The sequence below is a fragment of the Hyla sarda genome, chromosome 1 (genome assembly GCF_029499605.1).
Source record: "Hyla sarda isolate aHylSar1 chromosome 1, aHylSar1.hap1, whole genome shotgun sequence".
Classification (NCBI taxonomy): domain Eukaryota; kingdom Metazoa; phylum Chordata; class Amphibia; order Anura; family Hylidae; genus Hyla; species Hyla sarda.
Genome location: NC_079189.1, coordinates 370,364,974 through 370,391,980, shown reverse-complemented (window position 1 = coordinate 370,391,980; position 27,007 = coordinate 370,364,974). Strand labels below are relative to the sequence as shown.

At 44.9% G+C, this 27,007-nt stretch overlaps 1 protein-coding gene across 2 annotated transcripts in view; it reads left to right on the top strand.

Moving 5' to 3' along the window:
* Nucleotides 1-27,007, top strand: part of NMRK1 (nicotinamide riboside kinase 1) — a 68,554-nt gene that overhangs the window by 2,478 nt on the left and 39,069 nt on the right. Inside the window, exon 2 of one of the 2 annotated variants that reach the window (XM_056523275.1) lies at nucleotides 22,055-22,426. The exons of the other annotated variant lie outside the window; for it this stretch is intronic. Coding sequence (XP_056379250.1) covers nucleotides 22,086-22,426 — 341 coding nt within the window. The 5' untranslated portion in view covers nucleotides 22,055-22,085. The remainder of the gene's footprint in view (nucleotides 1-22,054; nucleotides 22,427-27,007) is intronic. 2 annotated transcript variants of the gene reach the window in all.

The following is a 27,007-nucleotide window of genomic DNA, read 5'->3' as shown; positions in this document are numbered from 1 at the left end:
AGAACTTATATAGCAATATCCTAGTAGAGAAAGTCCAATAGTCCGGCACAGTGCTCTGTAGCCAAGTAATCATGTTAAATCCCTGTGCAGGAGCTATATGAGTGGGACGCTAAATCCAATAGAGCACACAGCGCTATTTTCAAGTACATGTAGATAGACATAAGGATAGCACTCACCACTTCTGGAGATCTTAGAATATTTTCTTTATTGCATGTGAATCATAAAGTTACGGCATGCAATGGGAGACATGATTCGCTGCGGGCGAGGACGCCGGGGGCGCTCCAGGCACTGATGACAGCTGTTTTGTAGGAAACTCTTACTGAAGAAGTAGGAGTTTCCTACGAAACAGCTGTCATCAGTGCCTGGAGCGCCCCCGGCGTCCTCGCCCGCTGCGAATTATGTCTCCCATTGCATGCCGTCACTTTATGATTCACATGCAATAAAGAAAATATTCTACGATCTCCAGAAGTGGTGAGTTCTATCCTTACATCTATCTACATGTACTTATATAGCAATACCTATAACACACACCAGATACAAATTGTAAAAAAAACTGAATACATCTTTATTAGAAAATCGTATAAAAACACTTAAAAAGGACAAAGACAGTCAGAAGTCTAATAGTGAAATGGCGTTGGGGTGCTGGCGAACTGTGATTGTATGTGTAAGCAGGGCCGTTTAAAGGAATTTGGGGGCCCCAAGCAAAATGGACATGGAGGCTCCCCTCTCCCCACAGGGGGCATTATATGTGAGGGGCACAGGACAGAGGTTTCATAAGTGAGGGGCACATGTCAGGGGGGCATTATATGTAAAGGGCACATGACAGCGGGGCATTATATGGGCTCATGACAGGGGGGGCCCTGTCATGTGCCCCTCACATATAAAGCCCCAATATCATGTGCCCCTCATATATAATAACCTCTGCCATGTGCCCCTCACATATAATGCCCCCCTGTGCTGTGTCCCTCATATATAATACCCCCTGTCCTGTGCCCACACATATAATGCCCTATGTCCTCTGCCCCTCACATATAATGCCCCCTTTCCTGCCCCCTCAGGGGGCATTATACATGAGGGGCACAGGACATGGGGCATTATATGTGAGGGGCACAGGACAGGGGTTATTATATGTGAGGGGCACATGACAGGGGTTATTATAAGTGACGGGCACATGTCAGGGGGGCATTATATGTGAGGGGCACATGACAGGGAGGCATTAGGGGCACATGTCAGGGGGCATTATATGGGCACATGACAAGGGGGGGCCCTGTCATGGGCCCCTCATATATAATGCCCCTCTATCATGTGACCCTCATATATAATACCCCCTGTCCGGTGCCTCCCCACATACAATGCCCCGTGTCCTGTTCCCCTCACATATAATCCCCTGTACCATAGTGCCCGAGCAGCTCTCACCTTTTTCACAAGCTGCTCCGTTCTTGCAGTGTGAGCCGTGGGGACGTAATCTCCGGGCGTAGGCGCGATGGTGTGACGTCATTGCGCCGTCCTGCCATGGAAGGCGTCCCCTCGGCTCACACTGCAAGAACGGAGCAGCATGTGAGAAAGGTGAGAGAATGGTGGGACACCTGACAGCTCCCGCTCCACCATGCTCCAGGCTCTCGCACTGCTGGCTCGGCCGGCCGACAGGGCGAGCTGCCAAACCGGGATGGGGGCAGGAGGACGGTCCTGCAGGACAAGCACCGGCTCTGCTCGGGGTGCCGGGCCAGCACGTGGCCCCAAGCAATTGCTTGGTTTGCCTGTCCTGTAGTGACGGGCCTGTGTGTAAGGTCTGTTATGCTGCTATGGAGTGTGGGGTTTGGGAGAATGAGTTATGTAACGTATGTTGTACCGGAGTTGTAACACTCATGTTTCAGAAGACAGGAACTCTGGTGGATGTGGATCCACTGGACCTGTGTGGCAGATGACTCGGACCATACCAAGGAGCGGAGTATAAGTTGCCATTGGTTTTCATCAGAGCCTGCCGCAAAGCGGGATGGACTTGCTGCGGCAGGGGGCACCCAGGTTGCTACCCCTGGCACAGCTTGACCACACAGGCGGCAGAGGAGATGCGAGGCACAGGAGGGATAAGGCAGCTCGTAATCAGGATAGCAGAAGGTCAAAGCAGGGGGCAAAGTAGCGTAGTCAGGATGTAGCAGGAGGTCAGTAGGCAGGCGGCAGAAGAGCAAGGTCAAGTTACAAAGCAAAGGATCAGACACACGGCAAGGCAACTCTCAGGAATGCTTTTTCTCTCAGGCACAAGGCAACAAAGATCCGGCAGGGAAGTGAGGAGGGTGGAGGGATTTATCAATGAGCCACAGGTGAATTACACTAAAGAGCGCACTGGCCCTTTAAATCATAAAGTCCTAGGGGCAGGAGAAGCACCAGGTGAGAGTGAGGGACCGGGGCTCGCATTCTGGCGCGTCACACGATGCAAGTCCCAGCCCCGCCGGCAGCAACAGGTAACGGGATCATGCGCTCACGGCCAGCATGTGCGGCCGGAATGCATAACGTAACTGTACCCCCTCCCTTTTGTCTCCCCTTCCGTTTATGAGTCAGAAAACTCCTGAGAAGATCACGGTCCAGGATATTCTCCTCAGGCTCCTAAGACCTCTCCTCAGGTGCGTAACCCTCCCAGTCGACCAAAAAAAATTGTTTACCTTTCACCGTCTTTGTTGCAAGAATCTCTTTAACCTTGAATATGTCAGAAGTGCCAGAGACAGGTGTGGGGACAAGATTCTACTGAGAAAACCGGTTTATGACAAGAGGCTTAAGGAGAGAGACTTGGAAGGTATTGGGAATACGTAGCGTAGCAGGTAGACAGAGTTTGGAGGAGACAGGGTCAATTTTTTTGTGGAATCTGGAAGGGACCAAGGTAGCGAGGACCGAGCTTGTAACAGGGGATCTTGAAGTGGATGTACTTGGATGAAAGCCACACCATGTCACCAGGAGAGAAAGACGGAGGAGGTCTTCTACTTTTATCCGCTTGCGCCTTCATGCGTGAAGAAGCTTGAGATAACGACTGTCGGATCTGTTGCCAGATGGTAGAGAAGTCACAGAACAGCTCATCAACAGCAGGCACACCGGAGGAGACTGGGAGAGGAGGAAGTAGATGGAGTCCGTAGACAACAAAAAAGGGAGACGACCTTGTGGACTCAGAATCCTTATGATTATATGAGAATTCAGCCCAGGGAAGAAGGTCGACCCAATCATCTTGGAGAGCTGAAACAAAATGCCGAAGACAAGACTTTAGGATTTGATTAACCCTCTCCACCTGACCGTTGGACTGAGGGTGGTAGGCCGAGGAGAAGTCCAGATTGATTTCCAGACGGTTACAAAGGGCTCCCCAGAACTTAGAGTCAAACTTCACACCTTGATCCGAAACTATATGCTGAGGAAGACCATGTAAACAAAAGACATGCAACAAGAAGTACATCACCAGCTGCAGGGCAGAAGGAAGACCTGGTAGAGGAATGAAATGAGCCATCTTGGAAAACCGATCTACAATGAGCCAGATGACAGTGTTATTATGAGATGGTGGCAAATCAGTGATGCAATCTATGGCGATATGGGACCAGGGAGTCTCTGGAATGGGTAAAGGCTGTAAGAGTCCTGCAGGTCTCTGTCGAGGAGTTTTGTCACGGGCACAAGTTTCACAGGAACAAACAAAATCAGAAACATTACGTTCAAGATGGAGCCACCAGTAGTGCCGGGAGATAAGAAGTAGAGTCTTGCGTATTCCAGGATGTCCTGCTGTTGAGGAAGAATGACCCCATTTCAGGACCTTGTGTCTCAATCTGGCGGGCACAAAGGATTATCCTGGAGGAACTTGCTGAATCTTGGCATGAGCTGCAGGAATCAAACAGTCAGGAGGAATAATATGCCTAGACGTAGAGTCCAAACCAATGACGTCAGAGGACCTGGAGAGAGCATCAGCCCTGATGTTCTTGTCTGCTGGACGGAAGTGAATGAAGAAGTTGAACCTGGCAAAGAACAGTGACCACCTTGCCTGGTGGGGGTTCAAATGCTGAGCAGACTGAAGGTATAGAAGATTCTTATGGTCGGAGTAGATGCTGACCGGATGAGAAGAACCTTCCAATAAATGTCGCCATTACTCCAAAGCTAGCTTGATAGCAAGGAGTTCACGATCTCCAATGGAGTAATTCCTCTCAGCAGGAGAGAAGGTCTTGGAGAAGAACCCACAAGTAACAGTCTTGCCCTTGACGTTTTTCTGAGTAAGAACGGCACCCGCTCCAATAGATGAGGCATCAACCTCCAAAGCAAAGGGCCTTTCCGGATCAGGTCTTGTAAGCAAGGGAGCAGACTTTAAATGGGAGAAGGCCTCTTCAGCCTCTTGAAGCCAAGACTTAGAATTAGATGCCTTCTTAGTGATAGCCACAATTGGAGCAACCAAGGATGAAAAATGTGGTATAAATTGACGATAATAGTTTGCGAATCCCAGAAAGCGTTGAATAGCACGTAGGTCCGAAGGACGAGGCCAATCCAATACTGCAGACAATTTATCTGGATCCATCTGCAGGCCCTGTTGAGAGACAATGTAGCCAAGAAATGGAAGACTAGATTTCTCGAACAGGCATTTCTCCAGTTTGGCGTAGAGATGATTCTTCTGTAATCGCTGAAGAAGCAGACGAACATGAGTACGATGTTCCTCTAAGTTGGAAGAGAAGATCAGGATGTCGTCTAGGTATACGATAACACAGGTGTAGAGAAGATCGCGGAAGATATCATTGACAAACTCTTGAAAGATGGCTGGAGCATTGCAGAGACCAAATGGCATTACGAGATACTCAAAATGTCTGTCATGAGTATTGAAGGCCGTTTTCCATTCATCTCCCTTGCTGATACGAATGAAGTCATACGCTCCAAGTAAGTCCAATTTGGAGAAAACCTTGGCTCCCCGTAGACGGTCAAAAAGTTCTGAGATAAGAGGTAGTGGGTAACGGTTCTTGACCGTGATTTTGTTAAGTCCCTTGAAGTCAATGCATGGACGGAGTGAGCCATCCTTCTTTCCAACAAAGAAGAAACCAGCTCCAGCAGGAGAAGAGGACTTATGGATAAATCCCTTTTTGAGATTCTCCTGGATATACTCTGCCATGGCTTTGGTCTCCGATAGAGGGTATATACTTCCGGAACCGATAGAGGGTATATACTTCCACGAAGAGGAGTGGTACCAGGCAGAAGATCAATAGGGCAATTGTAAAGACAATGTGGAGGCAGAGACTCAGCCTATTTCTTGCAGAAAACATCAGAGAAATCTTGGTAAGGTGGTGGCAGACCAGGTAAAGGAGGAGGACGAAAAACTGATTGGAGGCAAAGATTTTGACAGGATTGTCCCCAGCGAATAATTTCTCCAGTTCTCCAATCCAGGTGCGGAGAATGGCATTGCAGCCAAGGAAGGCCTATAAGAATCTCTGAAGTACAGTGTGGCAGTACATAGAATTCAATCTTTTATTTATGCAATACACCCACTTGCATGAGAAGAAGTGAACCATACAGTCCAGATTTTGTACATTAACAGAGGAGATGAACAAGGGTTTGGCAAGCCGAGTGACAGGAAGATGATACTTGTGGACCAAAGAAGCATCAATAAAGTCACCTGCTGATCCAGAATCCAAACATACTGTAGCACTGAAGGAAGACTTGGTAGAAGCAAAGACTTCTACAGAAATAGTTAAGCGAGGAGAGGTGGTATTCACACCTAGGGATGCCTCTCCTACGAGCCCTAGGTGCAAGCGTTTTCCCAAATACTGTGGACGAACAGAACAGTCTTTGAGGAAGTGTTCAGGGCTAGCACAATACAAGCACAAATTCCCACTGCGTCGTTGTGATCTCTCCTGTTGCGTAAGACGGGAACAACTCACTTGCATAGCCTCTTCGGCAGGAGGCGCAGGAAACTGTAGAGGTGGACGTTGAAACACAGGTGCCAGGTGAGAATATCTCCGTGTTCAGGCAGGTTCCCTCTCTAAGCACAGTTCTTCCTGCCTTTCAGCAAAATGCACATCAATACGTGTGGCCAAGTGGATAAGTTCAGTCAGAGAAGGAGGATCACGTGCAGCAAGGGCATCTTTAATCCTGCTAGATGGTCCTTTTTTGAATGTAGCACACAAGGCCTCATCATTCCATGCTAGTTCTGAGGCTAGGGTGTGGAATTAAACCGCGTAGTCACCAACGGAAGAATTCTCTTGACATAGGTTCAGCAAAGCCGTCTCAGCAGAAGAGGCACGTGCGGATTCCTCAAAGACACAGCGAAATTCTGCCAGAAAAGCCGTCAAGTTGGAAGCTAATGGATCCCCGCGGTCCCAAAGGGGTGTAGCCCAGGCTACGGCTTTTCCGGACAGTAGACTAATGACAAAGGCCACCTTAGCACGTTCAATCAGAAACAGTTCAGACATGGAGCACTGTGTAACGAAGCCTCTGCATGACTTGGAATCCCCATCCTACTTGGAAGGTAAAGGCAGATGTAGCTTGGAGCCAGAAGACACTGCAGGAGCTGGTGGTGGGAGTGGGCCAGGTTGCGGTACCTGCTGCTGTTGCAAGGCCAAAAGCTGTTGCATCATAGCTGAAAGTTGAGAAAGTTGCAGCGCCTGTCGGGCCAAGTTCTGTGACTGACGTACCACAATGGAGGGAAGATCCGTGACTTTAGGTAGGGGTACCTCAGTGGGATCCATGGCCGGATCTTACTATAACAGTTACGTTTCAGAAGACAGGAACTCCGGTGGATGTGGATCCACTGGACCTGTGTGGTAGATAACTCGGACCATACCAGGGACCGGAGTCTAAGGTGCTGTTGGTTTTCACCAGAGCATGCCGCAAAGTGGGATGGACTTGCTGCTGCAGGCGGCACCAATGTCGTTACCCCTGGCATGGCTCCACCACACAGGCAGCTAAGGAGATGCGAGGCACAGGAGGGATAAGGCAGCTCCTCAGGAAAGCAGAAGGTCAAGGCAGGCAGAAAAGTAGGGTAGTCAGGATGTAGCAGGAGGTCAGTAGGCAGGCGGCAGAGGAGCAAGGTCAAGTCAGAGAGCAAAGGATCAGATACATGATAAGGCAACTCTCAGGAATGCTTTCTCTCAGGCACAAGGCAACAGAGATCCGGCAGGGAAGTGGGGAGGGTAGAGGAATTTATCAATGAGCCACAGGTGAATTACACTAAAGACCGCACTGGCCCTTTAAATCATAAAGCTCTTGCGCGCATGCGCCCTAGGGGACGGGGACAAGCACGCCGAGCAGAGAGGCAGAGCCTGGGGCAGGAGAAGCACCAGGTGAGTGACGGCGCGTCCTGCGATTTGAGTCCCAGCCCCGCCGGCAGCAGCACGTAAAGGGAACATGCGCTCACGGCCAGCGTGTGTGGCCGGAGTGCATAATCTAACAGGAGGCTTAGATAATTATACAAGTCTTACCTCTGTAGATGTATTTCTTCCATTTGCACATGCAATCTCAGCGCTTCCATACCTCTTGTGATTATGATCATTTGCATTCTTTCTTTTCAAGATATTTAGTGCTTTGATTGTGTAACATATTCCAGGTTACATATACTGGTGGCCCTGTAATGATTAGCTTGCTATTGTATGTACTTTATCTCGTTGTACTCTACCTCACAGCCGTCAGTGTTTTTCTGACTGTCTTTGTCCTATTTAAGTATTTTTATACGGTTTTCTAATAAAGATGTATTCAATTTTTTCACAATTTGTGTCTGGTGTGTGTTATAGGTATTGCTGTTAAACTTTGTCCATACTAGACAAGTGTAACTGATACATATATATATAGCCCATTTTTTTCGGTTATACAGAAATTATATACGTATAGAAGGGAACATACACAGCACACATATATAGAGAGAAACGTACACGGCACACATACACCCACAAGAATTTAGTAAATTGAAAAAAGTGGCACCTACCAATAACACTTCCAGGCTTTTATTACATCATTGCAGGTATACACGCGGATGCAATTATAAGAGCAATGAATGTTTCACACTGCTGTGCTTTTTCCCGGCTCACACTCAGGGTGTAACGCCTGTTGCTGTTACTATTACACCCACTTGTGCACCTGCTATGATGTAATAAAAGCCTGGAAGCATTATTGTTGAGTGCCGCTCTTTTCAGTTTACTTCATTCTTGTGGATATGTGACTGACTGCTGCAGTAGCTGAGCACCACCTAAACGGGCACAAAATTAGTGTTGTTCCATCCAGGCCGTAAGGCTTATGGCTTCTGACTAATGGACATATATATACATGCACAGCACACACACACATACATATACACACGTGGCCAAAATTGTTGGTACCCTTTCGTTAACCCCACAATGCTCACTGAAATAACTTGAAACTGACAAAAGTAAAAATGAATACAAATTTTCTTTCCTGACCATTGACGTACATGGCGCGGGTTAAGGAATTGGTCCGCGCCATAACCGGCAGATGTTCACTTCTATCAGCAGTTGACGTTTGCCAGTGATGATGGACATCTGTGATCACTATTGTGGCATTTAAACATTAAATTCCACTCATCCTTGGTGTCTAGTGGCCCCATTTCTGATCCTGCATGGTCAATGGCAAAACCTAAAAAAAAATTTCAAGTGCCAAAAAGAGTGATGATCATAAACGAGAATTTTTTTAAATAAAAAGTTATTAAAAACCTTAAACTACACAAAACTGTTACAATCAAAAATGTACACTAACACAGCTTTATAGGTGGAAAAATATAGGGGTTAGAACATGGCAATAATCATGTATATATATTTTTTTTCAAGTTTTCCATTTTTTTAATCATAAAATAAAACATAAATTATCCAAGTTTGGTATTATTGGAATCATATTGACCCAAATAATTAAGTTAGCATGTCAGTTTTACTGTACTGTACTGAGAAAAAATTATTGGCCCACATGATATCACAATTCAATTTTTTTTTTTTCAATTTTGCCCCACAAATATGTTTTTTCTGGCTCCATAATACATTAAATGATAAAATAAAGTTTGCCAATAAAAAGTACTACATGTCCCACAAAAAAAAAATCTTAATACAGTTTTGTCAATGGAAAAATAAACTGGCTACATATTGCTGATGTGACTTGCCAAAAAGCTCCAGTTTTGTCTCATCTGTCCAAAAGACAAGGCACAATGCTTCTGGGCGAATGTCATTTGGGCAGATGATACAAAACTAGAACTTTTTGGTAAGTCACATCAGCTCCATTGTGGACATTTATCAAAACACGAGCAAAGTAAAAGTTGACCAGTTGCCCATAGCAACCAATCAGATAGCATCTTTCATTTTTCAGAGACCTTTAAAAAAAAAAATTAAAGAAACAATCTGATTGGTTGCCATGGGATGCTGGTTAATTTTTCCTTTGCACAGATTTTGATAAATACAAAGAAAAGAACACTGTACCTACTGTGAAGCATGGAGGAGGCTCAGAGTGAAATGTGCTGCCCAGGTCATGGGTCCTCTAAAAGGATAATGAGTCAAAACACACAGCTAAAACACCCAAGAATGGCTGAGAGATAAACATCAGACTATTCTGAAGTGGCCTTCTATGAGCCCACGACTTCCTGCTCTCCCAGCTCTGACTTTTTCAGCACATTCATCACGTCTGACAGCTGTATACATAGTGCTTTAACTTGGGAACTGTCAGACACAGAAGCAGATGACCTGCTTCTGATCCCAGGTCCATCCACCAGTAATCCCAGGAGTATGAGCGGACAACAGAAGCAGAGAGAGAGAGAGGTAATCAAGCTGGAACAACCCTTTTAAAAGGAAACTGGCAGCCTGTAACCCCCACTAAACCCTATACACTGGGTTATAGTGTGAGTGAAGAGAAGTAGAATGAGGTATTACTTATAGATATTGGTCCTATAGTTTTGAAGATATGGCCCCTGTTGCTGGAATGCAGATCAGGTTTGCTGGGCAATCGAGGTGGGAGCTGGCTTGTCCAGCTTCCCTGCCTACATCCTGTTTGTTGCGCTTTGCCCACCCCTCATATCAATATTCATTATTATTCATTCTTGCATCTTAGTGATGTGAGAGCCTGTGGTCACGTGAGCACTTTGCTCTTCTGCTTCAATATCAGAGCGCTCCCGTGACCGCAGGCTCTCATGTCACTAGGACTTAAAGGGGTACTTCGCCCCTAGATATCTTATCCTTTGGATAGGGGATAAGATGTCTGATCGCAGGGGTCCTGGCGCTGGGGACTCCCGCGTTCTCGGCTGCGGCACCCCCAGACATCCGATGCACAGAGCGAAGTTCACTCACTGCCGGATGACTGGCGATGCGGGGCAGAGGCTCATGACGTCACGCCCCGCTCGTGACGTCCCGGCCATGCCCCCTCAATGCAAGTCTATGGGAGGGGGTGTGAGGGCCATCATGCCTCCCCACCCCACGAATGGGGCACGGCCATGATGTCACAAGCCTCCGGCGCTGAACCCGACACTTTAAGCGAGCGCCGGGTGCAGCACGGAGATCGCGGGGGTCCCGCTGCAGGCGTTCCTTTGGATAGGGGATAAGATTCTAGACTTGCATTGCGGGGGCGGAGCGTGACCTGATACCGGGCGGAGTCATGGCGTAACGATATTCCGGCCCCGTATTCGTGCCCCAGCAGGCTCCGAGGCTGCAGTGCTGCGTGCAGCTCCCAGAGGTGGGTGCTGCATGCGAGATAGCGGTGGGACCCCCGCGATCAGACATCTTATCCTCTTTGGATAGGGGATAAGATGTCTTAGGGTCGGAGTACTCCTTTAAGAGGGAATAATGATGAATATGCATATGATGAGTGGGCATAGTATAACAAACAGGCAAGCCGGCTCCTGCCTTCACTGCCCAGCAAACCTGATCTGCATTCCAGCAGCAGGGGGCCATATCTTCATTATCTAATTTTCAGTAAATTGTTTTTCATTATTACTTTTGTTATTGCAATGAGCACTGTAGGGTTTTAAGTCTTTAACAGAAGGGAAACAACAATTTTGTTCATGTCTGTATATAGACAGGTAAATATATACATATATACATACAGTGGGTGAAATAAGTAGTGAACACGTCACCTAAATATATTTCCCAAAAGTCCTATTGACATGAAATTTTCACGAGATGTTGGTAACAATCCAAGTAATACATACATACAAAGAAACTAAAACAAATTCAGAAATTAAGTTATGTGTAGTATTGTGAAATGACACGGGGGAAAAAGTATTAAACATGCTTATGGATATTTATATAATACTTTGTACAAAAGTCCTTGTTGGTAATGAGAGCCTAATCCCTTGCTACAAATGGATGTGAATGTACATCCACTGAGGGCTACCGAGGTATGACACGCGCTCAGCAGGTAAGCACGCATGATTCCCGGTGGGTCCCGATTGCTATAAGTAACCGGGACCCACGGCTAATGCCAAACATCGCCGATCGGGCTCATGTCTGGCATTAACCCTTTAGATGCCGTGATCAAAGTTGATTGTGGCATCTAAAAGTGGTTGATTCCCTTGCCGGTTAGCTCAGTGGGCTGATCGGGACTGCCACGGCATCCCGATCAGCTGAGAGGATAGGGGAATGTCTCTTACCTTCTTCCTCGCCATCCGATCGTTGCTCTATTACTCCATGCCTGAGATCCAGGAAGGAGCAGTGGAGCGGAAAGTACACTGATCACTGCTATGCTATGGCATAGCATTGATCAGTGCTGGCAATCAAGGTATTGCAAAAAAAAAGTGTAAAAATAAAAAGTTAATAAATGTGATTTAACCCCTTCCCTAATAAAAGTTTGAATCACCCCCCTTTCCCATAAAAAAAAGATGTAAACAAAAATAAACATAAACATATGTGGTATCGCCGCATGCGTAAATGTCCGAACTATAAAAATATAATGTTAATTAAACTGCATGGTCAATGGCGTATATGTAAAAATATTCCAAACTCCAAAATTGCTTAATTTTGGTCATTTTGTATACCAAGATCAAAACAATAACTTCAGATCACGGCACAAAAAATTAGCCCTCATACCGCCTGGTATGCAGAAAAATAGAAAAGTTATAGGGGTCAGAAGAAGACAATTTTGAACATACAAATTTTTGTGCATGTACGGTAGTCATAATTTTTTGTTAGTAGTAAAATAAAATCAAACCTATATAAATTGGGTATCCTCATGACCGTATGGACCTACAGAATAAAAATAAGGTGTCAATTTTGCCAAAATCTGCACTGTGTAGAAACGGAAGCTGAGCGCCCAGTCCACAGAGAGTAAGGAGATGAGGAGTGATGTATAGCATCTCACCTCCCCAGGCCATATAGTACCCAGGGGTGCATAGTGAACCCGTGTATACTATACAGGAGCTGGAAATCCCGTCACCAGACTCACAGGACTCCCTGCTCCTATAGCCCCTTTGGGCGGTATGCAGTATATACAGCTATCCATAGATAGCATAGTGTATACAGAAGACAAGGTCCGCTTACCTCCCTCGCTCCCTATCCCCGCTGGGTCTGTGTAGCTCCACCCCTAGTGATTACGTCATTAGGGGGCAGATCTATAGATGGGAGCCAGGCGGATAAGGGTGTGAGGCTCTGTTCACATTGTCTGTTTTGTATAATGTGAACAGACCCTTCTGGCAGTGTCCTCCCAGACAGGGAGACTCCAGCTGTTGCTAAATTACAACTCCTAGCATGCCCAGACAGCCAAAGGCTGGGAGTTGTAGTTTTGCTACAATTGGAGGCTCTCTGTTTGGGAAGACATTGCATTATGGGCACTCTCCCCAGCAGAGAGCGCTAAAAATGTCCTAACCAATTTTTTGTGTTTCTTTTTTCTTCTCGTTTCAGATCCATGTATGCAGATGATTACGGGGGATTTGGTGGACTACTGCGGATGAACTGGATTTTTTTTTCTTTGACTAAAATAGCTAACGAGGGCTGTGGGGAGTGTTTTAAAAAAAATGTTTTCCAATGTGTGGTGTTATTTTTTTTATTTTCAGGCTTAGTAGTGGAAGCCGTCTTATTGACGGAATCCATTACTGAGCGAGGGGTTAGCGTTAGCCCCCAAAACAGCTAGCGCTAACCCCCAATTATTACCCCGGTACACACCACCACAGGGTAGACGGGAAGAGCCGGTACCAACAGGCCCGGAATTTCAAAAATGGCATTCCTGGGCCTAGGCGGTAACAGGCTGGCATTATTTATGCTGGGGAGGGCCAGTAACAATGGTCCTCGCCCACCCTGGTAAAGTCAGACTGTTGCTGCTTGGTTGGTATCTGGCTGAGAATAAAAATACAGGGAACCCTATGCGTTTTTGTTTATTTATATATTTATGGGGAAAAAAAACGCATAGGGTTCCCCATATTTTTATTCACAGCCAGATACACACCAAGCAGCAACAGCCTGACGTTACCAGGGTGGGCGAGGACCAATTTTACTGGCCCTCCCAGCCTAAATAACGCCAGCCTGTTACCGCCTAGACCCAGGAATGCCATTTTTGACACTCCGGGCCTGTTGGTACCATCTCTTCCCGGCACCCCTGTGCCGGCGGGTAGCAGAGTAATAGTTTGGGTTAGTGCTAGCTTTTTTGGGGGCTAACGTCAATAAGATGGATTCCACTGCTAAGCCTGAAAATTCAATTTAATAAAAAACAAGACACATTGGAAAAATTATCTTCTTTTAAAAATCACTCCCCCACAGCCCTCAATAGCCATTTTATTAAAAGGAAAAAAATCCAGTTCATCCGCAGTAGTCCTCCGAATCTGCCGTAATACTCTGCATACACAGATCTGAAACGAGAAGAAAAAATAATATAAAAAATTGGAACATTTTTGGTGCTCTTCACTGGGGAGAGCGCCCATAAGGCAATGTCTTCCCAAACAGGGAGCTTTCAATTGTTGAGAAACTACAACTCCCAGCATGCCCAGTCGGGGCATGCTGGGAGTTGTAGTTTATCAACAGCTGGTGTCTCCCTGTCTGGGAGGACACTGTCAGAAGGGTCTGTTCACATTATACAAAACGTACAATGTGAACAGAGCCTCACACCCTTACCAGCCTGGCTCCCGTCTGCAGCTCCACCACTAATGACATCATCACTAGGGGCGGAGCTACACAGACCCAGCAGGGACTGGAAGGAGGTAAGGGGACTTATCCGTCTTTTGCATACACTATATACAGCTATCTATAGATAGCTGTATATAGTGTATACTGCCCAAAGAGTTAACTTACACTGTAAGTTAAGTTATACTGCCCAAAGGGTTAACCTACAGTGTAAGTTAAAGGGGTACTCCGATGGAAAATATTTTTTTTTTTAAATCAACTGGTGCCAGAAAGTTAAACAGATTTGTAAATTACTTCTATTAAAAAATCTTTACTCTTCCAGTACTTTTTAGCAGCTGTATGCTACAGAGGAAATTCTTTTTCTTTTTTAATTTCTTTTTTGTCTTATCCACAGTGCTCTCTGCTGACACCTGATGCCCATATCAGGAACTGTCCAGAGCAGTAGAAAATCCCCATTGCAAACCTATGCTGCTCTGGACAGTTCCTTACATGGACAGAGGTGTCAGCAGAGAGCACTGTGGACAAGACAAAAAAGAAATTCAAAAATAAAATAATTTCCTCTGTAGCATACAGCCGCTGAAAAGTACTGGAAGGGTAAATATTTTTTAATAGAGGTAATTTACAAATCTGTAAAGGACTAAGCCCATTTTGACCTTAAAGGGGTATTCCGGGCAAAAACATCTTATCCCCTATCGAAAGGATAGGGGATAAGATGTCTGATCGCGGGGGGCCCGCCGCTGGGACCCCCTGCGATCTCCCTGCACAGCCCGCATTCTGTGCTCAGCTGCGTCACGCCACACCCCTACATTCATTTCTATTGGAGGGGGCGTAAACGGCCGCAACGCCCCCTCCCATAGACATGAATGGAGGGGGTGTGGCGTCACGTCACGTCCCCGTCTCGGAAGCCCGGCGGTTTCCGAAACTTCAGACGCAGCTACGCATAGAATGTGGGCTGCTGCAGGGAGATCGTGGGGGGTCCCAGCGGCAGGCCCCCCGCAATCAGACATCTTATCCCCTATCCTTTCGATAGGGCATAAGATGTTTTTGCCCGGAATACCCTTTTAAGGACCAGGCCAATTTTATTTTAGCATTTTCGTTTTTTTCTCCTCGTCTTCTAAAAATCGTAACTCTTTTATATTTTCATCCACAGACCAGTATGAGGGCTTGTTTTTTGGCCACCAGTTGTCCTGCGTAATGATATCACTTATTTTACCATAAAAATGTATGGCGCAACCCATAAAATAATATTTGTGTGGGGAAGTTAAAAAGAAAATTGTAATTTTGCTCATTTTGGAAGGTTTCGTTTTCACGCCGTACAATTTACGATAAAAATGACATGTTCTTTATTCTGTGGGTCAATACGATAAAAATGATACCCATGATTACATACTTTTCTATTATTGTTGCGCTTAAAAAAATCGTCTAAGCGGCGGTATGAGGGCTCATTTTTTGCGCCATGATCTGTGCTTTTTATTTATACCACATTTATGTATATAAAACGTTTATTCATTTTTTTATAATTTTTTTTAAAATAAAATGTGACAAAAAAGCAGCAATTTTGCATATATATTTTTTTTTACGTTCACGCCCTACACCGGACGGGATCAATAACATTATATTTTAATAGTTCGGACATTTATTCACGCAGCGATACCAAATATGTGTATTCATAATTTTTTTTTTTTTTTACACTTTATGGAGGTAAAATGGGAAAAAAAGGACATTTTACATTTTTATTGGGGGAGGGGATTTTTCAAATATTTTTTCCTTTTTTTTTCACTTTTTTTACTTTTATTTTTACACTTTAATAGTCCCCACAGGGGACTATTTATATCAATCCTTTGATTGCTAATTCTGTTCAGTGCTATCATGCATAGGGCATAGCACTGATCAGTGTTATCGGTCATCTTTTGCTCTGGTCTGCTCACGCCCGTGGAAGGCGGCGGAGGCAGTTGAGGGGACCTCCGTGCGCCCTTCTGGATGATCGGATCGCCATGGCATCACTGCGGGTGAACCGATCATCCATATTTCTGACCACACTGCCGTAGATGCCGTGATCTGTATTAATTACAGGATCTGAGGGGTTAATGGCAGACATCCGCGCGATCGCGGATGTCGGCCATTACTGGCGGGTCTCTGGCTGCAGTCAGTAGCTGGGACCAGCTGCGCATGATCCGAGCATCGCTCTGATGCTCGTGGTCATGTACAGGACGTAAATATACGTCCTGATGCGCTAAGTACCGCAGCACCAGGACGTAAATTTACGTCCTTGGTCGTTAAAGGGTTAACTTTCTGGCACCAGTTGATTTTTTTTTAAAAATTCCACCGTAGTACCCCTTCAACTCTTTCCTTGCTGGGCTGGCACATAGTGCACAGCTCAGCAAGGGGTTAAATGAGCCAGCAATATGTATACGGTATACACATTGCAGACTCACTGTAAGTTCTTGCTGGGCAGTAGATATATGACATATATCTACTGTTCAGCATCAGCTGTTCTCCGGGCTCTGTAGCTGTGAGCACAGCTGAGTCCCGAAATTCACATCAGGACGATTGCAACAGGTGTCAGGAGTGACACTTGCTGTGATCTGTCCCTTACTGCAGGTACTACTGGTCCCTTACTGCAGGTACTCCTGCTCCAAACATGGAGCACACTCTGCTCAATGCTGGGAGCTGTAGTATTTGTACTAATAGACAGATGGCCCGGGTGTCACTTCTGACACCAGTTGTGATCTGTAAATTAACCCCTTAAGGACCACGGATTTTTCTGTTTTTGCACTTTTGTTTTTTCCTCCTCACATTTTAAAAATCATAACCCTTTCAATTTTGCACCTAAAAATCCATAATATGGCTTATTTTTTGCACCACCAATTCTACTTTGCAGTGACATCAGTCATTTTACCCAAAAGTCTACGGCGAAACGGAACAAAAAATCATTGTGCGACGAAATTGAAGAAAAAATGCCATTTTGTAACTTTTGGGGGCTTCCGTTTCTACGCAGTAAATTTTTGGTAAAACTGATTAAAATTAAAATGATACCCTACTTATATAGGTTTGATTTTGTCGTACTTCTGTAAAAAATCCTAACTACATGCAGAAAAATGTATACGTTTAAAATTGTCATCTTCTGACCCCTATTACTTTTTTATTTTACTGCTTATGGGGCGGTATGAGGGCTCATTTTTTGCACCGTGATCTGAAGTTTTTAGCGGTACCATTTTTGTATTGATCGTACTTTTTGATCGCTTTTTATTAATTTTTTCATGATATAAAAAGTGACCAAAAATACGTTATTTTGGACTTTGGAATTTTTTTGCGCGTACGCCATTGACCATGCGGTTTAATTAATCATATATTTGTATAGTTCGGACATTTACGCACACGGCAATACCACACATGTTTATATTTATTTACATGTTTGTTTTTTTAATGGGAAAAGGGGGGTGATTCAAACTTTTATTAGGGAAAGGGTTAAATGACATTCATTAACTTTTTTTTTACACTTTTTTTTTGCTGTGTTATAGCTCCCATAGGTACCTATAACACTGCACACACTGATCTTATACCCTGTTCACTGCAAAGCCATAGCTTTGCATTGATCAGGGTTATCGGTGGTCGATTGCTCAAGCCTGCATCTCAGGCTTGGAGCAATCAATCGCCGAAGGGACATGCCTGAGGCAGGTAAGAGGACCTCCGCTCATGTCCCAGCTGATCGGGACACCGCATTTTCACTGCGGTGGTCCCGATCAGCCCCACTGAGCATCCGGGCAACTTTCACTTTCGGTTTAGACGCGGCATTCAACTTTGAACGCCGCGTCTAAAGGGTTAATAGCGCACGGCACCGCGATCACTGCTGCGCGCTATTAGCCCCGGGTCCCAGCTTCAGATACATGCCGGGACCGACCCGATATGACACGGCGTCACCACGTGACCCCGCGTTATATCGCGGGAGCCGGCCAAGGACATAAATATACGTCCTTGGTCGTTAAGGGGTTAATGCAGGTACAACAGCTCCCAGCATGGAGCAGAGTGTGCTATATGTTGAGAGTAGTAGTACCTGCAGTTAAGGTCAGACCACAGCGGGTGTCACTCCTGACACCCGCTGTGATTCTCTTTGATCCGCTGAGATCTATTTGCTATAGAATCGGGCGGTAGCAACACCTGTCTGGTCCCCTGCTCGGCACTATACTCCACTGATTCTCTTCACATCACAGATTCTTATATGCCACTGAGAGCTGTGATAGGCCAACACTTATCTGTCCAATCACAGCTCTCAACAGGAAATATAGTGCTGGGCAGGGGACCAGACAAGTGCGGATGGCCACCGGCTTCTGTAGCTTATACCAGAGGATTGCAGCTGGTGTCAGAAGTGACACCCACTGCAATTCATCTATTAGTACAGGTACTACTACTCCCATCATGGAACAGTCTGTTCCATGCTAGGAGTAGTAGTACTACCTATAAAAAAAAGTTAAAGTAAAAAAAACACACATTTTATTAAACACATAATTAAAATACATTACTAATAAAAAGTTTTACAAAATTATAAAAAAAATATATTATTTTTATAATTAAATGGCCCCTTTCAAAACAAATTATATTGCTGGCTACATTTTTAGTTCTCTGCCCACCCACATAAATTGATCCCTGATTAAAAATTTATAAAAATTTTGTTCTATAAAGATATAAATTTCGTTAAATGCTATTTTTTCCATCACTACTATATCTATCTATTTTTTTAATGGTACCCTACGAAATTTAACAAAAAAAGTATCTCCATCACTTTTTTGGATCGCTAAAGTCCAAAAAAAATAAAAACCGCCTGCAAAAACATCAAAGTTAAAACCCACATAGCATTTTTCTTGGTGTTTTTTCACTCCCACAGACTTCTATAGAAGGAAGACGCCAAGATTTTCCTGAAAAAAATGCCATACTCTGAATATGAGGATGTTTTTGAAAAACAGCCTTTGAGCCCAAAAGAGCTGAAAAAGCCCAAAGGATAAAAAAAAAATGCAAAATGAAATACGCCAAGTGGATCTGGCATTTTGCAGTTCACTAATGACTTAGTGGCAAAATGGGCGTTTTTATATGTGTTTTTGCATGAAAAACCTCAGTGGAATTCTAGCCTAACAGTGCTCACTGGAACATTTAGAAGCGTAGAAAGGTGCCTGTACCCAATGCTATTGTCATGCATTGTTAAGGTCTTGAGAAGGCTCTTTGCTTTTACCCATCATGACATGTATCTTGTGTGACACCTTGGCATTAAGACACTTTTGTAGGCCATTAGTTGTGTCTGAACCAGCTGATATTAATTTGACAAGTGTCTGGATTGCTTTTTAATATCTAATAGATTTCAGCTGTTATCTTATCTTTCCATGCCTTTTGGCACCTCCCTTTCGTCATGTGTTCAGCACTTTCTTTGTCATTTCAAATGTTATATGTTACTCAGTACCTAATCCTGATCATCTCCATATAGGCCGACATTTATCATTGTCTTTAGACTGTATTTTAGACTGGCGCAATCAGGGTTTATTTGCGCCTTTTTTGCACCTTTTGGTTTACACATTTCGTTGCAATCCACTGATTTTGGCAATACACATGATATGGAAGGGTTTTATAAACTGCAACTGCAACTGAAAATTCTCTAAAACTACACCAGCCCAGACTTAGCTTAGCTTTTTGGTGTATGTGAAGAGAGAAATTTCAGAAAATGCGTATCTCAGGCATGTGGAATTCCTAACGCCCGACGCCCCGAGACATGCAGTTCCGGGCGCCAGGCAGGTGAATTTTTTTCTTTGGGCAAGCAGGGCCGGACCTGACAGGCACGGAGGCGCTCAGCAGTCTGTATCGAGCGGCAGCAGTCTGTGCCAGCTCCATACTCTGCAGCCCCTGGCTGTTGTCGGTAGCCGGGGGCCGCCGCTAATAGTCAGCATGCGGCGATTGCTGCAGATGGCTATTAACCCTTTAGATCGCCACTGTCAAAGCTGACAGCGGCGTCTTAAGGGACATGTGAATGCCTCCTGGTGGGCTATGTGGGGTGGATGGCCCCCCCGCAGCGTGATCGCGGGGGGAGATCCACTATATATCCAGAGGGCTTACCTCTGCTTCCCTGGTGTCTGTGGCTCTGTCATTGATAGAGCCTGGCTGGACTAGGCTCTATCAATGGAGCACAGAGCACACAGATTAATGGAGTTCAATAGAACTCTATTGATCTGTATGAGGAATCTAATGATTCCTCCTAAAAGTCTAATAAAGTGTAAAACCAAAAAATTTAAAAGTTTTAATAAAAGTTTAAAAGACACACATTAACCCCTTCCATGTTAAAAGTTCAAATCATCCCCTTTTCCTATATAAAAACATGTAAATATAATAAAAAATAAACATATTTAGCATCACTGCATGCGTAATTGTACAAACTATTAAAATATAACATTATGTATCCCATACAATATAGACGTAAATGTAAAAAAAAAATACCACACCACAGAATTGCAATTTTTATAATATCCCAGAAAAAAAAGTTAAAAAGTGATTAAAAAGTCAGATCAATACCAAAATGGTACCGATACAAAAAACAGATTGTGATGCAAAAAATTTGCCCTCATACAGCCTGGTATGTGAAATTATTATTATTATTATTATTTATTTATTTATTTATTTTAAAGCTACAGGGGTAAAAAAAATGGCAATTCGAAAGAGTTAAATTTTAAAAAATTTGTAAAACATGATGGAAACTATACAAATCTGGTATTGCTGTAATCAGGAGACTGAAAGTATCAAAACAACATGTTATCTCCACCACAAGGTAAATGGAAAAAGAAAAACACCAAATTTGCAAAATTATCTTTTACTATTTCAATTTCACTTCACCAATTATATATATATTTTTTGGGTTCAGAGAATATGTTATTGAAAATTAAAAGGTATCATTATAGTAGGTAGTTATGGCTATTATAGGGCGAGGAGGAAAAAACGAGAGTTTAAAAGTGAAAATTGGCCCGAACAAGATTTTGCTCCATTTTAGTCCCGTGGACAAGTAGTTTTTTATTAAATTCCCACATCCCTGGTAACTGCACAAAATGTATTAAATGATCTGTGACCATTTAATTAATTTGGTGCTCCTAAACATTACCAGCACACAAAAAAAGTGTAGAAAAATGCTTCACTTACACCTACAATGATAAATGCCGGGCCATAATGTTTATGGGTCTAGCTCCTATATTTCTCTCACAAATACATTCTTTCTGTTGCTTACCTGGTTTGTCATTTTGTGCTTTAGAGGGAGCGTGTTTGTCTGTTGTCCTCACTCACCATGCATTCACTTCCTCCCTGAATCTGCTGCGCTGGGTCTCTTTATCTTATCACTGCAGGCTGCTATGTAATCTCCTCCTCTCTGTTTTCATGCTGCAGTCTGATAGGACAGGAGTGAGCACAGAGGAGTGCTAGTCCTACCCTCACTATGTCCCTGTCTCAGCTTGGACACTGATGATGCTGTAGCCTACAGGATTATTTTCTGAATGGTATGGGGACACCTAGTGAAGTTTTTTTTTTTTTTTTTTATTAATATAAGCCATGATTTCTATTAAAAGGAAATAACATTTTGTGAAGAATATTACAAAGGGTTTTTTGTATCTGACAGTGCCCTTTTAATTTGTGAGCTTATTTGTTTTGGTTTCTTGGCTAGTATAGATTACTTGGGTTGTTACCAATATCTGTTGAAAGTTTAGTGGCGTGTTTCATATGATGTGTATATATATATATATATATATATATATATATATATATTATGTATATATATATATATATATACACACACACACACAGCTACGTACAGTGAAAGAAAACAAGAGTGGTGCCTTTAATTTCAGCTTGTAACCTGTATAATAGTCACCAGGGGGACATTTATTAAAACCTGTTTAGAGGAAGAGTGGCCTCTAAAAGATGAAAGAAGCAATCTGGTTTCTATGGGCAACTGCACCACTCTTCCTCTACACAGGTTTTGATTAATCCCCCCCCCCCCTTGTCCACAGAAGCAATCAATCAGATTCCAGACTCTTCACCATGGCCAAGAAAAGAGAGCTGTCCAAGGATGTCAGGGACAAGATTGTAGACCTACACAAAGCTGGAATGGGCTACAGGTCCATCGCCAAGCAGCTTGGTGAGAAGCTTACAACAATTGGTGCGATTATTCGCAAATGGAAGAAACACAAAATAACTGTCAATTTTCCTCGATCGGGATGTCCGTGCAAAATCTCACCTCCTGGAGTTTCAATGATCGTGAGTACGGTGAAGAATCAGCCCAGAACTACACGAGAGGATCTTGTGAATGAGCTCAAGGCAGCTGGGACCATAGTTACCAAGAAAACAATTGGTAACACACTACGTCGTGAAGGACAAGTCAGGTACGTACACAACACACATAAATAGACAGGTACATAAACAGCATACATATATAGGTGCCTACATAACACACATACAGTATATAGACAGCTACATACTTAGCACACACATATTGAAGTTACATACATGTATATACAGGGTGGGCCATTTATATGGATACAGCTTAATAAAATGGGAATGGTTGGTGATATTAACTTCCTGTTTGTGGCACATTAGTATATGTGAGGGGGAAACTTTTCAAGATGGGTGGTGACCATGGTGGCCATTTTGAAGTCGGCCATTTTGAATCCAACTTTTGTTTTTTCAATAGCAAGAGGGTCATGTGACACATCAAACTTATTGGGAATTTCACAAGAAAAACAATGATGTGCTTGGTTTTAGCGTAACTTTATTCTTTCATGAGTTATTTACAAGTTCCTGACCACTTATAAAATGTGTTTAATGTGCTGCCCATTGTGTTGGATTGTCAATGCAACCCTCTTCTCCCACTCTTCACACATTGATAGCAACACCGCAGGAGAAATGCTAGCACAGGCTTCCAGTATCCGTAGTTTCAGGTGCTGCACATCTCGTATCTTCACAGCATAGACAATTGCCTTCACATGACCCCAAAGATAAAAGTCTAAGGGGGTCAGATAGGGAGACCTAGGGGGCCATTCAACTGGCCCACGATGACCAATCAACTTTCCAGGAAACTGTTCATCTAGGAATGCTCGGACCTGACACCCATAATGTGGTGGTGCACCATCTTGCTGGAAAAACTCAGGGAACGTGCCAGCTTCAGTGCATAAAGAGGGAAACACATCATCATGTAGCAATTTTGCATATCCAGTGGCCTTGAGGTTTCCATTGATGAAGAATGGCCCCACTATCTTTGTACCCCATATACCACACCATACCATCAATTTTTGTGTTCCAACAGTATTGGAGTGATCTATCCAATGTGGGTTAGTGTCAGACCTATAGCGGTGGTTTTGTTTGTTAACTTCACCATTCACATAAAAGTTTGCCTCATCACTGAACAAAATCTTCTGTGTAAACTGAGGGTCCTGTTCCAATTTTTGTTTTGCCCATTCTGCAGCACCTGAAACTACGGATACTGGAAGTCTGTGCTAGCATTTCTCCTGCGGTGTTGCTATCATTGTGTGAAGAGTGGGAGAAGAGGGTTGCATTGACAATCCAACACAATGGGCAGCACATTGAACACATTTGATAAGTGGTCAGAAACTTGTAAATAGCTCATGAAAGAATAAAGTTACGCTAAAATCGAGCACATCATTGTTTTTCTTGTGAAATTCCCAATAAGTTTGATGTGTCACATGACCCTCTTCCTATTGAAAAAACAAAAGTTGGATTCAAAATGGCCGACTTCAAAATGGCCGCCATGGTAACCACCCATCTTGAAAAGTTTCCCCCCTCACATATACTAATGTGCCACAAACAGGAAGTTAAAGGGGTATTACAGGCAAAACCTTTTTTTATATATATCAACTGGCTCCGGAAAGTTAAACAGATTTGTAAATTACTTCTATTAAAAAAATCTTAATCCTTCCAATAGTTATTAGCTTCTTAAGTTTTCTGTCTAACTGCTCAATGATGATGTCACGTCCCGTGTGCTGTGCATGATGGGAGAATATCCCGATAGGAACTGCTGTTATGCCGAGCGCTCCGGGTCCCCGCTCCTCCTCGCAACTTCCTCGCAATCGCAGCGCCCCGGTCAGACCTGCTGACCGGGTGCGCTGCGATACTTCTCCCAGCCGGGGTGCGATTCGCGATGCGGGTGGCGCCCGCTCGCGATGCGCACCCCGGCTCCCGTACCTGACTCGCTCTCCGTCGGTCCTGTCCCGGCGCGCGCGGCCCCGCTCCTTAGGGCGCGCGCGCGCCGGGTCTCTACGATTTAAAGGGCCACTGCGCCGCTGATTGGCGCAGTTGGCTTAATTAGTTTATTCACCTGTGCACTTCCCTATATAACCTCACTTCCCCTTTCCTTCCTTGCCGGATCTTGTTGCCATCGTGCCAGTGAAAGCGTTTCCCAGTGTGTTCCTAGCCTGTGTTCCAGACCTCCTGCCGTTGCCCCTGACTACGATCCTTGCTGCCTGCCCCGACCTTCTGCTACGTCCGACCTTGCTCTTGTCTTCTCCCATGTACCGCGCCTATCTTCAGCAGTCAGAGAGGTTGAGCCGTTGCTAGTGGATACGACCTGGTTGCTACCGCCGCTGCAAGACCATCCCGCTTTGCGGCGGGCTCTGGTGAAAACCAGTAGCAGCTTAGAACCGGTCCACTAGCACGGTCCACGCCAATCCCTCTCTGGCACAGAGGATCCACCTCCTGCCAGCCGAATCGTGACAGTAGATCCGGCCATGGATCCCGCTGAAGTTCCACTGCCAGTTGTCGCCGACCTCACCACGGTGGTCGCCCAGCAGTCGCAACAGATAGCGCAACAAGGCCACCAGCTGTCTCAACTGACCGTGATGCTACAGCAGCTACTACCACAGCTTCAGCAATCATCTCCTCCGCCAGCTCCTGCACCTCCTCCGCAGCGAGTGGCCGCTTCCGGCCTACGACTTTCCTTGCCGGATAAATTTGATGGGGACTCTAAGTTTTGCCGTGGCTTTCTTTCACAATGTTCCCTGCACTTGGAGATGATGTCGGACCAGTTTCCTACTTAAAGGTCTAAGGTGGCTTTCGTAGTCAGCCTTCTGTCTGGGAAAGCTCTGTCATGGGCCACACCGCTCTGGGACCGCAATGACCCCGTCACTGCCTCTGTACACTCCTTCTTCTCGGAAATTCGAAGTGTCTTTGAGGAACCTGCCCGAGCCTCTTCTGCTGAGACTGCCCTGCTGAACCTGGTCCAGGGTAATTCTTCCGTTGGCGAGTACGCCATCCAATTCCGTACTCTTGCTTCCGAATTATCCTGGAATAATGAGGCCCTCTGCGCGACCTTTAAAAAAGGCCTATCCAGCAACATTAAAGATGTTCTGGCCGCACGAGAAATTCCTGCTAACCTGCATGAACTCATTCATCTTGCCACTCGCATTGACATGCGTTTTTCCGAAAGGCGTCAGGAGCTCCGCCAGGATATGGACTTTGTTCGCACGAGGCGTTTTTTCTCCCCGGCTCCTCTCTCCTCTGGTCCTCTGCAATCCGTTCCTGTGCCTCCCGCCGTGGAGGCTATGCAAGTTGACCGGTCTCGCTTGACACCTCAAGAGAGGACACGACGCCGCATGGAGAATCTTTGCCTGTACTGTGCCGGTACCGAACACTTCCTGAAGGATTGTCCTATCCGTCCTCCCCGCCTGGAAAGACGTACGCTGACTCCGCACAAAGGTGAGACAGTTCTTGATGTCAACTCTGCTTCTCCACGCCTTACTGTGCATGTGCGGATATCTGCCTCTACCTTCTCCTTCTCTACTAAGGCCTTCTTGGATTCCGGATCTGCAGGAAATTTTATTTTGGCCTCTCTCATCAACAGGTTCAACATCCCAGTGACCAGTCTCGCCAGACCCCTCTACATCAATTGTGTTAACAATGAAAGATTGGACTGTGCCGTGCGTTACCGCACGGAACCCCTCCTAATGTGCATCGGACCTCATCACGAAAAAATTGAGTTTTTGGTCCTCTCCAATTGCACTTCCGAAATTCTCCTTGGACTACCGTGGCTTCAACGCCATTCCCCAACCCTTGATTGGTCCACAGGAGAGATCAAGAGCTGGGGTACTTCTTGTTTCACGGACTGTCTTAAACCGGTTCCCAGTACTCCCTGCCGTGACCCTGTGGTTCCCCCTGTAACCGGTCTTCCTAAGGCTTATATGGACTATGCTGACGTATTTTGCAAAAAGCAAGCTGAGACTCTACCTCCTCACAGGCCTTTTGACTGTCCTATTGACCTCCTCCCGGGCACTACTCCACCCCGGGGCAGAATTTATCCTCTGTCCGCCCCAGAGACGCTTGCTATGTCTGAATACATCCAGGAAAATTAAAAAAAGGGGTTTATCCGCAAATCCTCCTCTCCTGCCGGAGCTGGATTTTTCTTTGTGTCCAAAAAAGATGGCTCCCTACGTCCTTGCATTGATTACCGCGGACTTAATAAAATCACGGTAAAAAACCGCTACCCCCTACCTCTTATCTCTGAACTCTTTGATCGCCTTCAAGGTGCCCACATCTTTACCAAACTGGACTTAAGAGGTGCATATAATCTCATCCGCATCAGGGAGGGGGACGAATGGAAAACTGCATTTAACACCAGAGATGAACACTTTGAGTATCTGGTCATGCCCTTTGGCCTGTGCAACGCCCCTGCCGTCTTCCAAGACTTTGTTAATGAAATTTTTCGTGATCTCTTATATTCCTGTGTTGTTGTGTATCTGGACGATATTCTGATTTTTTCTGCCAACTTAGAAGAACATCGCCAGCATGTCCGCATGGTTCTTCAGAGACTTCGAGACAATCAACTCTATGCCAAAATGGAGAAATGTCTGTTTGAATGTCAATCTCTTCCTTTCCTAGGATACTTGGTCTCTGGCCAGGGACTACAAATGGACCCAGATAAACTCTCTGCCGTCTTAGATTGGCCACGCCCCTCC